The 14,201-nt window shown below is 41.3% G+C and overlaps 1 protein-coding gene across 1 annotated transcript in view; it reads right to left on the reverse strand.

Moving 5' to 3' along the window:
• Positions 1–213: 213 nt before the first annotated feature.
• Positions 214–14,201, reverse strand: part of FBLN5 (fibulin 5) — a 45,965-nt gene continuing 31,977 nt past the window's right edge. The window contains exons 5-11 of the mRNA XM_041472085.1: positions 13,478–13,600; positions 10,584–10,700; positions 9,503–9,622; positions 6,632–6,754; positions 5,937–6,063; positions 2,847–3,042; positions 214–991 (exon numbers count right to left, since the gene is read on the reverse strand). Of these exons, the coding sequence (XP_041328019.1) occupies positions 830–991; positions 2,847–3,042; positions 5,937–6,063; positions 6,632–6,754; positions 9,503–9,622; positions 10,584–10,700; positions 13,478–13,600 (968 nt within the window). The 3' untranslated portion in view covers positions 214–829. The remainder of the gene's footprint in view (positions 992–2,846; positions 3,043–5,936; positions 6,064–6,631; positions 6,755–9,502; positions 9,623–10,583; positions 10,701–13,477; positions 13,601–14,201) is intronic.

The following is a 14,201-nucleotide window of genomic DNA, read 5'->3' on the forward strand; positions in this document are numbered from 1 at the left end:
ATTCTGATTCTTATCTGCTCTAAAGTCCCTACTTATGATGGACAATATTCTGGCAGTGGAGGCCTGTCAAAAATCTTGAGTGTAAATAAGCATAGAATCCTAAATGTTGTAAAACACACCATCCAGTGATAGATTTCTATGAACTCTGTTATATAGAAAGATTTAATACAGAAAGGAACCCAAATATGTGACACTTTGTCAGAAAGCAAAAGATTACATAGTACAACACGTTTTTTTGGAATGAATTTACAATGAATTTTAACTATAAAATAGAGTGAAAAAAACCCAGGTGAAACTAAGACAAATGCAGGGTGAATTGAAACAAAGTGCCTGACTGATAATTCCAAAGACAATTGGGAATGCAAATTGGGACTCCTGAGGTCCCTTGTTTCAATAGGTGGGTTTTTTGTTTCTGTTTCTGCTTGTTTGTCTGCTTCTCATTTATAATGAAAAAAAAAAAAAAAGTTAAAAAAGGCAAGATTGCAAAAGCCAGCTTTTTCCTCAGTTTTTTTGGTGCTTTCTGCTAAGCAGCCTTGGAGCTACAAAGGTTCACAGTCTTTCACATAGACTCATGCCCTAGAAGTGTTTACAGTGAGAAGAAGAGTCCTTAAAATATATGACCACACAGACAATCATATGGGATCTTCAGATGTTTGCATCCTGGTCGGGACTGTGCACGAAGAGGCCTCTAGACAGGCATAGGTCACCGGCTCTGTGGAAAGAGTGATTTGGTCTGGAGCTGCTATGGGTACTGGCTTTTGAGGAGAGAGTTCTGCAGAGGAGGAACTGTCTCTTTTGGCTGAGTGTTTCCAGGGCACAAACTGGAGGTTTAGAAGGAGTACTGTGATACAAATATCCTCAGCCGGATGACGGAGCTTCCTCTGAAGTTGATGACAGTGTTAACAGTGATCATTTCCAAGTCCAACTCGACAGTGCGGGGCCCCTTCACGGGCCGGGTCATCACCAGGGTAGCACTGATGGGTCCCGTTTGCTGTGCATGAAACAAGAGAAAGCAAGAGAGATTGCCAAATTAGTTCTTCAAAACTACTGTCTTACTAGTCTTCAAGCAGCCAAAATAGGTGTTTTCTGTTTCATTCTTTGAAACCACTGCAACTGATAGGACAGAGTTTCATTTCAGCATTTGGCTTCTTTTCAGTGTGAACTGTCACCTTCTACAGTTTGTAAAGCCTTTGGGAGCCCTGCACATTAAAGTACCTATTGAATATAGATACTTGCTATTGCCCAAAGAAGAAAAAAGGTGAAAACATGAATTTAGGGTATAAACAAGTAATGATAGATTTTTGTTTGTTTGTTTGTTTGTTTGAAGTACTCTTTAGTTTGATGTAAAGTTATTGTGAAGAAGCAGACACCCAGAAGGGCTTGTGTTAAAGAACCTGGAGAACAGGTGTTCCCATGTGAATGGGGTCTGGGTTTGTGGTACATTGTGTATGTTAATGGTACAAACCTTACACTCCAAACAGAACTTTGAATATGCAGTGGCACTTCAGAAAACCAGTCCTTTATTAAATGGAAGCAGACCTTTGCAATATCTGACCAGAACAGTGGATTACGTGCATTTAAAAATCAGAGCTGCTGATGTTAAAACCAAATGCAATTTGTTTTCTGTAAGGAGCTTACATAGCCACAGTGGGTCCTGTTTTACCTGTCCAGTTCTACCTCAAAATGGGTGTTTGTTACCTTTGATCAGAGAAGGCTGACAGAGCCATGAGGAGGTGCTAGGCATGTTGCCTGGTCCATGCCAGGCCGGATCCTGGTGCCTCAGCAAGGGCACAGTGTCCCTCCCTGCTGGCCATGCCCAGGGAACGGCTGCATGGTGAGCCCCTGGAACAGCAGGCTCGGGCAATGGGGGTGGGAGCTGGGGCCTCAGCACTGCTAGATTGGCCCAGATGGGGGGAAAAGGTCAGTGGGATCAGTGATGACGTTGCAGCAGGAAAGCTCTTGTGAGATGTTAATGATTGTAACAAGTCCGCTTGTCGGTTCAGGATTTTGGAACATTTTTCTTTTCTTACAGTGGGAATCTGAGGTTCTTGTGAGAAATATATCCTGGAATCTATCCCACTACCCATGTCCATGACGGATGGGAGCCTTCAGCAGGCACAGAACAGGACTTAATGTGAATGTCAGAGCCAGGTTTTGCCTGGGGCTGAAAATCAACCTCCCGAGAGTCACTGACCCTTGTGGATGTGCCCCATTCTCTGCAGACACCCCTGTAATCTCTGCATTTTGGTGTTGTGGCAAAGATGACTGGGGGACACAGAGATCTTCTGAGGAAGACAAATTTTAAAACCTCAGGTAATTACATTTTCTCTAACAGTGTCTACAAAAAAATGTGTGTTCTCAGTGGAAGAAAAAATCATAACAAATGAAAGCAAAGAACTCAGAAAGTAAATTGTTGGCATAAAGGAGTAGGTTTTTTGCTTACTTTTTGCTTTTCACATTTTTCAGTTTCCAATTAAAAGGTTTAATAAAACAGACAAGAAACATTGAGTCTTTTGGTGACAGTTGTTGATTGCCCATCAAATAAAAACCAGTTTGGCACAATGGTTTCTCTTGAGCTTGGGAAACCTGAGCTATTCTTAGACATGGGTACAGCTCTGGGCTTTCCTAAACCTACTGTCTCATAGGAGAGGCATGTTTGCTTTGGGTAGGTTACTCTCCTGAGAGATCCAGCAGTTCCTGCAGATCAGCACACTGCCCTGCGCATCTGTGTGTAAAAAAATAAAGAGCCTCATACTGAAGGTTTAAGTGATAGACACGAGAAGGTTGGTTGTGCCATCAGGACATACAAGATACTCCACGTTTTCTCCAGAGAGTACTGGACTTACCCGCATGTAGAATTCCCTGCCCTCGTTCCCTGATTTGATTTGGAAGATGTAATAGGCTCCAGGGTAGCGAGTTGTTGCTTGCATCTGGAAAATATCCGAAGGCACAGACCTCCCAGACACCATATCCATCACTCTGTACAGGATGGTGAACGGCTGATCTCTGCACCCAGGGTTTTCAGCGGGACACATGCAGCGGCTGGTTGTCAGAGATAGGATTGTCAGAGACAGAATTGTCAGCAGGGGTTACAAACTGCTGTAAAATTCGATTCTTTATATGCTAATATAGGTGCATAAATAAATAAACAAATAATGTTGTTGACCAGCTAAAAGAATCAATGAAACTTGTAATGCATTTTCTCACTTTTAGCATTTTCTGTGTTGCTGTTCTGGCCTATATCCTGCCTCCTTTTTCTTGTCTTCTCAGCCAAAATACCTTGGCATTCTCCTTAGATCACTCAAAAATGTGAACTTTCTTTGAAGCAGCCCTGCAGGTGTAGAATACTCGGTACATGTTTGTTCTGATAGTAATTTAAACTGAACTGTCCCCAGAATATTATTAGATCATTTCACTGATAGTACTACATAAACAGTAGTGATTTTTGTTTCACTATATTTTGTACTTTACATGAAAACATACAGTAGACATCCTGGATCACACCAAAGCTCTAACATCAAATGCAGAGCCTTAAGGAAGAAGAGGATATGACAAGCACGCGGCACTTCCACCAACAGTCTCCAATTGTTTGTTACTCAGGGAATCCTTGAAACAAAATTTTCTTATTTCTATTCGTCAGCTATTAATGCGTTTCTTATCCATCAGCTTTTCCAGCTTCCCACTTGAATGTCTGGCATCCACTGCCCCCTGTGGCCAGGAGCCCCACAGCCCCTTTCATCTCTCTTTGCATGGCCTCTTTCTGACTTTATCTGGTGATCCCAGCTGTTCTACTGAAAAGAGAGCAGCCAGTCAATCCCTGCCCATCCTCGTCACCCATCTCAGGGCTTCATACTTGACCCTGTTCATGGCTGAAGTGCTCTAATTTGGCTGTTATTCACAAGGAAGCTATTCCGTACTTTTGATCATCCTCGTTGTTTCTTATGAACCTTTATCCAATTGTATTTCTTTTGACAGGAGGGGAAGGAACTGCACAGTCTTAAAGATGTGGTACACAATACCATGTGCTCCAAGGATATTCTCTACCTATTAACAATTGAAATTCAGATTGCTTTTATGACCTCTAGTGAGTACTGCAGATCATGGAACTAGAACACTCAAATCTAAGTTTGCATGGATTATGATCAGATTATATTTAATTTGTGAATTTGGAATTTTCTTTTTACTTTAAATTCATCTACACTGAATTTCATCTGCCATTTTTATTGCACAGTCATTGAGGCTTATTCTGTCATATTTTTCTACCCACTCTTTTATCTGTCTTCAGATATTGTTGCAGACTTTACCCATCCCATTTATTGTTTGTCCATCCCAGCTTGTTTGTGATGGACCAAGTAGGTCCAGCTCAGACCTCTGCAGAAATTCGGCATGAAAGTTGACAATTTAATACTATCCTCTGTTTAATTTTTATATTTCAGCTTCTTATTCTTGTGTTCCAGGGACTTTTGTCTGTTACTTATGACTGCTTAATTTCCATAATAACTATGTGAGGGGCTTTTCAGAAGCCTTTGGAAATGCAAACAGACTGCATCAGTCCATGTGCCCTAGCCACATGCTGCTGATTTCTTCAGAGAACTCTAAGGAAGTTGTAAAGCAGGATATCTCTTTATAAAAGTCATGTTGGGGGAATTTACTGGGCAAGGGTCTTTTTGACTATTTTTTCTATAACCTCCACCACTGACATCAATTTCAGACAGTGCATCTGGCATGTCCCCCATCAAGAGACTCCTGGCATTATGAACACCCAATTTCTTCCACAGAAAACACAGATGCAAGGAATTCACTTGGCTTTTATACTGACCACTTCTAGACATATGTCACTAATTAAGTGCAGTCCCATCTAGACATGAGCCAAAGCCACCAAACACAAAGCTCAGAGATCATGTTCTGATGCAAGCTGCTCTGTAGCTGGTCTCTGGGGAATTTAGATGCAGAGGATTCAGTTATGTCAAATTCCAGTTTAAGACTCTGTCAACAGGTAGGAAAACCCAGAACTAGACGGACAATATGTGTCCACTCTTCAGCTGCCCTAATTCAGAAAACAATGTAAATACACTAACAAATTCTAAAGGAAAGAAGTGAATTACTAATCTCTTGACTTTCTGTAAAATATATTAGGCTACTAAGCAATTCCAGGTTATTGGGTTTAGTGCAAACATTGTGGATGAAATAATGTGGGCTGCAGTATATTGAGATCTGTCTGGAACTGAAATATTTTGAGCCCCAGAAAATGCATACAAATGTAAAAGAAGCAGGCTATTTTTAGAAATGTAGGGTTTATTGTTTGCCTGCTCAAATGATTCCCAGTTGAGACAGTAACAGTACTAACAGCTCCATCCAGACATACCCAATGTCTGGGCAAGGTGGATCAGTCTGTGAACTATTCAGAACTTTTAACCTTTAAGCAATAAGAAACAATTTATATCCTGCTCTAACTAATATTTTAAAGTACTTTTCAGGCATAAACTAGTTACCATTTGCAGGAAATAGTCCTACTAATAAACAGGCTGCATTTGAGCATATATGAAGTCAGTAATGTGTCTCTTATTACATCACAAGCCTTGCTGTTTTGTCAACTGATAGCTGTTTTTCCAGTCTGATGCAGTCATTTTCCAGTATGATACATATATCATATCATATTATATCATATCATATCATATCACGTCATATCATATATCATATACCTGGTGACCTGGTAAACAATTGCAATTTCTTATCTTTATAAAGCTTACCAGTGGTAAATTTAGCAATGTATGTAAATTTAGCAGTGATGTAGTAATGTGGTAAATTTAGTATGTATGTATAGCTGTTTAGACAGACTTCATGGTTGTAGTGTAAAAGTGCAGCTTCTTTGGTTTACCTTAGATACAGCTTTCACAGACAGAATTTGCTTTTGTGGCTGTGGGTATGTTACTCACTTCTCATTAATCTGGAGATAAGGCTCCTCACATCGTACTGGGTCTAAACATTTATATTCTCCTGGGATATTGAAACATGTTTGCTGTGAAGTGCAGGTGAAGTTTCTGATTTCACATTCATTGATATCTAAAACACAAGGAATGAGAGAATGCCTGAAGCAGGGAAATATGTACAAAATACCACTCCTACAAACTGGTTTCCGTCTTAAAGAATTACCCCAAAATTCATAAAACTCTTGCACTGTGAGACGTGGGCGTTTTATAACTGTTCCCTCTTTTAAGATCAGTTTTTACTCCATTCACTTCTGCTAATTAGAGTGCTCCCACATGCTAAACACTGGGAAAAAAAAAAAAAAGGAAAGGAATTGGCTGCTCAAACCCTCTGACCTTAGAGAATAGGAAAAGTAGAGATGTACAGCAGAGGAGAGAGCATTTGAGGTCTTTCCTGTGTAGCTGTTTTCTAGCCAATAAAGTCTTACTTAAAACAACACACCAATTCACCTCAGCAGGAATATTCATGTGCTGACATTCTTACGTGCCTACATTGCTGCAATTCTTAGAATTGCATAATTGGCCCCTATGAGTATTTCACTGTGCAATGCCAAGACCAAGCATCTCAATTCTTGAAAACATCTTTCTAGACACAGGATCTACTTTCTGGTCCCCATGGGTTTAAATCAGTGCAGAAATGTTACCTTGGCAGCTTCTACTGTCGTCAAGCAAGTTATAGCCCGAAGGACAGGTACAGTAGTAAGAGCCAGGCCCGTTTACACATTCGTGCTGGCAGAGGAACTCTGAGAAGCTGCATTCATCCATGTCTGCAGGGGTAAAACAAAAACCAAAGTTTAGTGCCTTTGGCTTTACTGTCAAAAGAGCAGGCAGGTGGCCACCCAGACTAGCTGCCCATTACCTCAGCTGGAGGCTGGCACTCTCCAGCTCCCTAGAGCTCTGCAGCAACCTGACAAAATGCTATACAACAAGTTCTTCATTAAACACTTTTTTCCTAAGGAAACCAAAGCTGCTGCTGAACACAATGTATGGCTTTTAATTATTTATTTTTCTTTTCTAATACTTGTCACCAGTTGGCCATGTTTTCATTCCTGTTTTACGTCAGAGATAGAGATACTCTGACAACAAAGCTGCAACTGTAATTTAAAAGGAAAGACTTGGCAGCAGTTTTATTTTCTTTTTTTCCCCCCTCTTTTGGAGAGCAAGCTTCATGCTCCCAGGGCCACATGGGCTCCAGCAGAACTCCTGCAGCCAGCCCTGTCTGTTTCATGTTTTTTAGCCTCTAGTCAGTTACTTCCAAGTCATTCCAGCAAGACTACAAGAGCACATCCCAGCCTGGGTCAGACGCACTGGAAGGCCCAGCCCTCTCCCAGATACCCAGGAAGCCAGGCAGTCTGTCAAATACCTGAAAGCAGAAACTGTGCTCTTTCCCCCTTGCTCTCATGAATTGTCCGGTCTTTGTGTTCTGCAGAGCTGTGCTCAGGTGAGAAAGACGAACTTGAGAGCTGCACATGGAGGCATGGCTGACTGAGGGGAAAACACACGCAAAGGCACTAGGCCGAGGGAGGCTGCCACTAATCATTTCCTTATTTCCACGTTCAGAGGAAGAAAGAAACAAAGGCCAGAGCCCCAGCCAGGAACTCCCAAGTTCTTATTCCCAGCTCTGACATGTTGACTCTCCCAGGCAAATCACTTTTACTCTTCAGACTGAATTTCCCTTTCTTCTAAATTGGGCTCAGTCCATTTATTCACTTCTGGTGTTTTGTGCAAATGGATTGGAAAATATTTGAAGTCCAAATATATCCAAGTGGCTTTAGGGCTGAAACCAGATTCTCAAAAGAGAGATGAAAGGAACTCTACACCTACATAGTCCTGTTACTGTGTGAGCTTCCCCCATGAGTTCACTGAAACAAACACCTTCCTGAAGCTACACGGACTGAGGGCTGACTCCATAAAGTGGCTGAGATATCAGCCACCCTGTGGCATCCTAGCCCAGACCTCCAGCATGTTGGACTCGTGTAACTGATGCTTGGCTGCTGTCAGGTGCTGAGGGACTTAGAGCCCCGAGGGCCCTACATTCCTGCTGTTGGGCCCACAGTGTTCCTAAACACTCCTGACATTCTCCTGGCTGACTGTGCAAACAGGGTGGCTGTCATTTCAGAGCACATCTAATGCACTTGGAAGACCTCTGTGATTAGAAAATAATGATGATGTTGGGAAGGCCAGGTTGAAATCTCTGCCTCTCTCCTTGAACTGGGGCAAGAATGCCTCCCAGTTTCAAGGTAAGTTGGCTGCTAGGTCATGGACTAACCCCACTCCTATTGAAATAAATCTGAATCCTGGGTGTCTCTTAAGAGTGTCCTCCTAACCAGGCATTCCCTTTGTGAGCCTCAGATGTCCAGTGATTGCTGTGGAGTGGAAGAAGCTCATGCAGAGAAACTTGACCTGCTTTGTCAAACATCTCTTGCGCAAGATTGTCAGGAAGAGATTTTCTGCTCTGTGTCTGGCTGGTGGAAAGACCCTTTGGCTGGCTTAGCTCTCAGACATGGATGCGGCTCAAGCACCACCTCATTGGGCATTGCAATTGAACTTATCTGGTTCAGACCCCCAGGTAGCTCAGGAGGTGAACACATAAAAAACATTCAGGAGTCTAATTTAGAAGAAGAAAATCCATCAGGATGCAGAACACTAGGTGTTTAATTCTTAAGACCCTTTAGATATTTAATATTTGTTCTTCCCCTATAACAAGGAGATTTGCAGAGAAAATATCTTGGGAAACACTAATCATGTACACTGAATCTCACATGTCTTCTCTCTCAGAAACAGCATATTACATCTGTTTACTGTAAATGAAAACTCAAGTATTTTCCAGTGCATTTTTTCTTCCAGGACATATTGGCTGAATTTTCTAATTGTATCAGGCTGATTGTACAATAAGCAAAGAAATAAGTTTTGCTTTCAACTAAAATAAAATAATAAAATAAAAACAAAAACCAGAAAGGAAAAGTTACAGTGACATAAGCATAATTTATTCTGCTGTGTGCTGAACAGGTGAGCAATAAACTATACTAAGAAATCATATATCTTTTCTAAAGTGAAGCCAGAGCCAAACAGGAGAAACTGGGGAAAGTTTCACTGGGAAAGAAGTGAGCAGTCGTTAAAAGCAAGGGAAATATATGCATTCAACAGACAAATGGAAAAGTGCTTTTTATAAACTATTTCTTTAATCATGGAAGAATGTCCTCAGACTATCTCTACTTGCTCTAATAAAGCTTCCTGTTCGGCATTACAAAGTGCTTTCTTATGTTTTGCTGTTACCTTGGAGATTTTGAATATTTAGGTTATTTCTTTAAAACCATTTGTGGCCCTCCTCCATGGAGCTTTCCTGGGTATTTGCTGAGTGCTTTAGCTGGAAAGAAGATCATATGAGTTGCAGCTATCCTGATGCTACCATGGACCAAGGCAAAAAACTTTTTAGAAAGTATGTAAAAACAATATCTTTGAAAAAGTACACATAATAGAATTAAAGAAACCAAAACAGTAAATAAGACAGTTACCACTGCAGTTAACTCCATCAGCTTCCAGTTCATAGCCAGGTTCACAGCGGCAGAGAAAAGAGCCATAGGTGTTGACACAGGTCTGAGTGCAAGGGTTTTCACTTGTACATTCATTCACATCTATGGGAAACCAATGCCAAATTAATCAGTGACTTCTCCCCAAACTCCATTTTCTTTTTTTTTTTTTTCTGCAGAGCATTTCAAAGAGATTAACTGTACAGTCAGAACGATTTGTTCTGAAAAATATAACCAAGTCAGTCCTGTTTATTTGGATTCAGGTTGATGCCTGGGAATAGCATGTTGGAAACACAACATGTATGGAAGTGAAGCATTTTGGGAATGACTTCAATTAAAAAAAGTAACGTGGAAGATGGGGATAAAATTTTTATTACAAACGTTTCATTCCTTTTCCTGCAATTTGAAAACCATTGAAACAATATTATCATAACAGATCTGAGAAAAAATGCAGCAGGATTTTCCTGAGAAAGATGATGCAATGATGAGGGGTCCTTATGGAAACCTCAGGCTAAGGCAAAAGCAATATTTTTTTCCTTGTAGGACATTAACAACTTCTGGGCATCATGAGCACAGACCTTCTCCTGCAGCATGTGGAAAGATATTCTGCTTTGCTAGGGAGACTGTGAAGGGGTTGTGCTGACTTTGAGCTAGCACATCAAGCAAAAGGTGGTCTAATGCTTAGGACTCTAGTCTGGATCTTGGGAGACTCTGATTTACTGATCTGACAAAGCTTTCCTGTCTCAGTTGGGTCACACAACCTCAGATTTTAATAATAAATTCAGTGCCTGAACAATTGGTAATTCCACTGAATTGAGTGAATTGAGGTTTGGGCCTCTGTGCATATCGCTCCTGATACACCAGTCCTGTTGCACCTGAACCCCTTCGAGGTACCGTGGCACTCGAGATAGATCTGTCTGACGAACCTGTGAACATTTTCAAAATGTTCAATTTTCAAAATGCTGGGAAGGTTAATTGTGTTAATTGTGTTCTAAAAACCAAGCAAGTTTTAAGGGTGTGGCTGAGGGGGGACCAAAGATTTCAGGCGTGGTTCCCATACTCATACCTTGGCAGGATCTCCCATCATCATTGAGGGTGAAGCCCGGGTTGCAGGTGCAGGAGTAGGAGCCGGGCACGTTGGCACACAGCTGCTGGCAGTAGCCGTAGCGGCATTCGTCTATGTCTGCGGGTGGGAAGGATGGAAAGTGGAGTGGTCTGCATTTTCTCATGGGACACAAAGCAGCCAGCACACTGAGCCAACAGTACTGATAACACAGAAATACCCCAGCACACTGGTCATGGATGTCACAGCCAAACTTCCAGGCATTCAGACATGGAGTTAGTTAAAATATACCTCTCCCCAGTAGAATGTGGTAATGTGGTTTTATCCACATCTGGCATCTGCCAGTGTGTCTGATTAATTGATTGGCAGTGCTGTAACCTTCAGTTTAAATCAGGCAGCCCAGTTTGTTCCTTTAAGCAGCTCCCTCAAAGGATACCTGACAGCTGGCACAGGCCGCCAGCACAACCACAGCCAACATTGCAGCGAAATTTTGGCAGAATCAAAATAGAAACCTTCTTTGCCTCCACATATACCTAAGCTGCTCACTGCAACAGCAGTGCTTGTTACTACAGGCTTCTTTTTTGAGTGAGGATATTTTTGAAAGATTTTTTTCCAAATAGTCACATTCTTTTTTTAATAGGAATTTTTAACTGACAAATTACAGACTGTATAAACAGTTTATTTAATGCCAAAATAGCAGTTTGGCCTGAATTGCAGCATTGGCAATGCATGCAACTGAGTGCTATAAGCACAAGAAAATGCTCTAAGATATGTAAGATGGTAAGTACTAGAAGATTTTTGCCTCAGAACTAAAAATTAAACTGAAACACCTGGAATAGCTGTCCTTTCAAAGCCTTAACATTTTCTTTGTTATCAATCAGCTTTTGATTTATGGCGATTTTTAAAAATGGCTGTGTTAATGCTTTGAAGCTAAATTTATGCAATAGAAAACCCAGTATATTATATGCAGTCAGCAAGATAACCTAAAGGTCAGGTCAGTGGTTATGCGTACACCAGCAGCAGGCTTCACCAAATCCTGCAAAAATAACACGGGTTTTAAGTAAATTAATACCTCATTCACTGACACAGTGCATTACATTAAGTACATGCTTTGTCTTTTCAGGACTGTTATCTGAAGAGTGCTACATTTTGAGGATAAGGACCTCTACAGGGCTGCTTCTTGTGGGTGGGCCATGTGGATACTGCTGCACTGGCTTCTCTGTGTAAACTTTATAGGATTACTGCAACAGATAGAAGTGTCGATTTTTGTAATGGTGATTTACTAACAGTAATTGGTACTTCCACTGAATTCCACTGCACTATTAACAGTGCACCGAAAAAAATTGTCTCTAAACCCCAACTTGGCCCTCTGATTAAAGTAAGTATTGCTTTACTGCTTTATGGCAGCAAAAATCACTTCTCCAAAGCCAGTATAAAGTATGGAAAACTGAGACTTCTTTGAAATTTAGGGGAAAATATAGCAATTCCAACCACAATATGCTTTTTCTTTTTCACATAATCCACCCCATGATTACTAAAATAGGGCAATACTAGGATGTTATTCCCTATTTTAGATAGCATAAGCAGGTACTCAAACCAATTAATCAATGCAGCCATTTCAGTTCTCTGCTATAACCATCAAGCAGGAGAGTATTTTAGATCTGTGTTCAAATCCTGAATGCTGGATACAACCTTTTCAATTGGCCTATAACTGGGAGGAGTAAATGGGTAACAGAACAGGTGATGCAGAGCAGAATCTGCCTTCCTTTTCTGCTTCATCCCCACCCTATCACATATTCCTGTACATTCCCCAGCACAAGCTTTGAGAAGTTGATTTATCATAGATTAATGAGCAGGGGCCTTGGAGACTTCTTATCCCGGGGGAACTGCAAGACAGTGACTCCCTGAAGTGGCTATGACTGCACAGGCCCCAGATTGGACAGGGCTCAGCCTGGTGCCTGCCAGGTGAATTACACAGCAGCTGTCAGCAGCAGTTAGGAAAGCAGCCATGAATTCACGGAATTGGTACTTGGGAGGAGAAAGCTGGACAATAACTGGAGATGCTCTAGGGACAAATGGGCAGGGAAAGCCCATTCTCCTTCCACGGGAGATGTGACAGGATGGTCCAGCTCTGCAGAGCTGGCACCAAACAGCCTGCACTGCAGGGAAAAAACTAATAATGGGCAAATTTTCTTAAAAAAAGTTGTATGCTGATTCCTAGGTCCTACCTGTGTACCTAAAATTAATATCTACATCGTCATCCCATGAGCACGTCAAGTGAAGGGAAAGGTCTGGAGGAGAGAAGACATGGAAGGTTTGTTTTCCTGTGCTGTTTGTTGAGCAATGTTTTTTTAACAAGACTGAGCTAAAAGGATGAACAGGACATTGCTGCAAGGAAAATAATAAAATTGAAATAAAACTGCAGGGAAGATCGTGAAATAGCACCCAGTTCAGAGGTATTTTTTTTCCTCACCCCCAAACAAAAGAATTGTTTGACTTAGGATTTACTGTTAGTCCCATTTCTTGGTATCAAATACAGATTCCTTCAGGTTCACACTGTCACAGTAACGAAAGCACAAGTCTGTTTGGGCAAAAATCTTTATGCACACATGCTTGCAATTGATCTTACATGAAAGGGAATCCTTCAGACTGGGAATATGAAAAGCCCAGTTATTACACTATTATGATGTTAGTCATATGGGATTTACAGCTTATAGTTTTCTGTGAGGGAGTCTCTCTGCCAAACACCTCATTGGCACTTCCAGAGACAAAAGACAGTTTCCACATAGCTGAAGGTTTAACCGTGTCCTTGGCAAAAGTGCTTGGTGACTTTGATTCAGGGAGTCACAGGTACACATACACAGACACTCAGATACTGTAGCAATTGAGGATTTTACCTAAACACTGGCCTTCTAACAGCCAGTAGCCTTCAGTGCAGGAACAGGTATAGCCCCCCTCAGTATTTATGCAGATCTGGGTGGGGTTACACTGGTGAGAATCTGAAGCACATTCATCCACATCTGCAACACAGAAATACAGAAGGAAAATGTTAGAAATAGCAACATCAAAAGATTTTTCATATTGTACAGTGTGTACACTGCCTCTGTGCAAGGAATCAGAGTTTGGAGCAGTAGAGAGAATGACCATAACCTGAAGGAAAATCACAATAATAAATGTTTGAGGGCAGTGACAACTGAGGATGCACATCAAATCTCAGTTTTGCAGGTGACCCAGTGTTTCAGTTTTTCTCCTCAAGGAAAGTCTCTCATTATCTCAAACTTTTTGTAACTTCCACATTTGCTATGTAACTGAGCTGGGATTTCCATGCTATAGAGCAGTGTTCAGTCCTAGGGAGAGGCTGCTGGAAGGGTTGTGCAACCCCATTGAAAAGTAAGAGCTGGAGGGGAGTTTGAGAGATGTACAAACACAACTCAGACATAAAAAAAAAACTTCCTACCCCCACCAATGCAGACCATCTCACTGTGATTTTTCAGACAGAAAGTTCAACCAAAAATCAATCTTTACCTGACCAAAAAATGCATACTTTGTATACTTCCCTGGAATCAATTTTCTGACAATAGGAGTATTTTCTTTTAATTTCCACCCCCCACCCCGGTTCCC

Source organism: Pyrgilauda ruficollis, unplaced genomic scaffold (genome assembly GCF_017590135.1).
Source record: "Pyrgilauda ruficollis isolate IOZ18807 unplaced genomic scaffold, ASM1759013v1 scaffold28, whole genome shotgun sequence".
In the NCBI taxonomy this organism is placed as follows: Eukaryota; Metazoa; Chordata; class Aves; order Passeriformes; family Passeridae; genus Pyrgilauda; species Pyrgilauda ruficollis.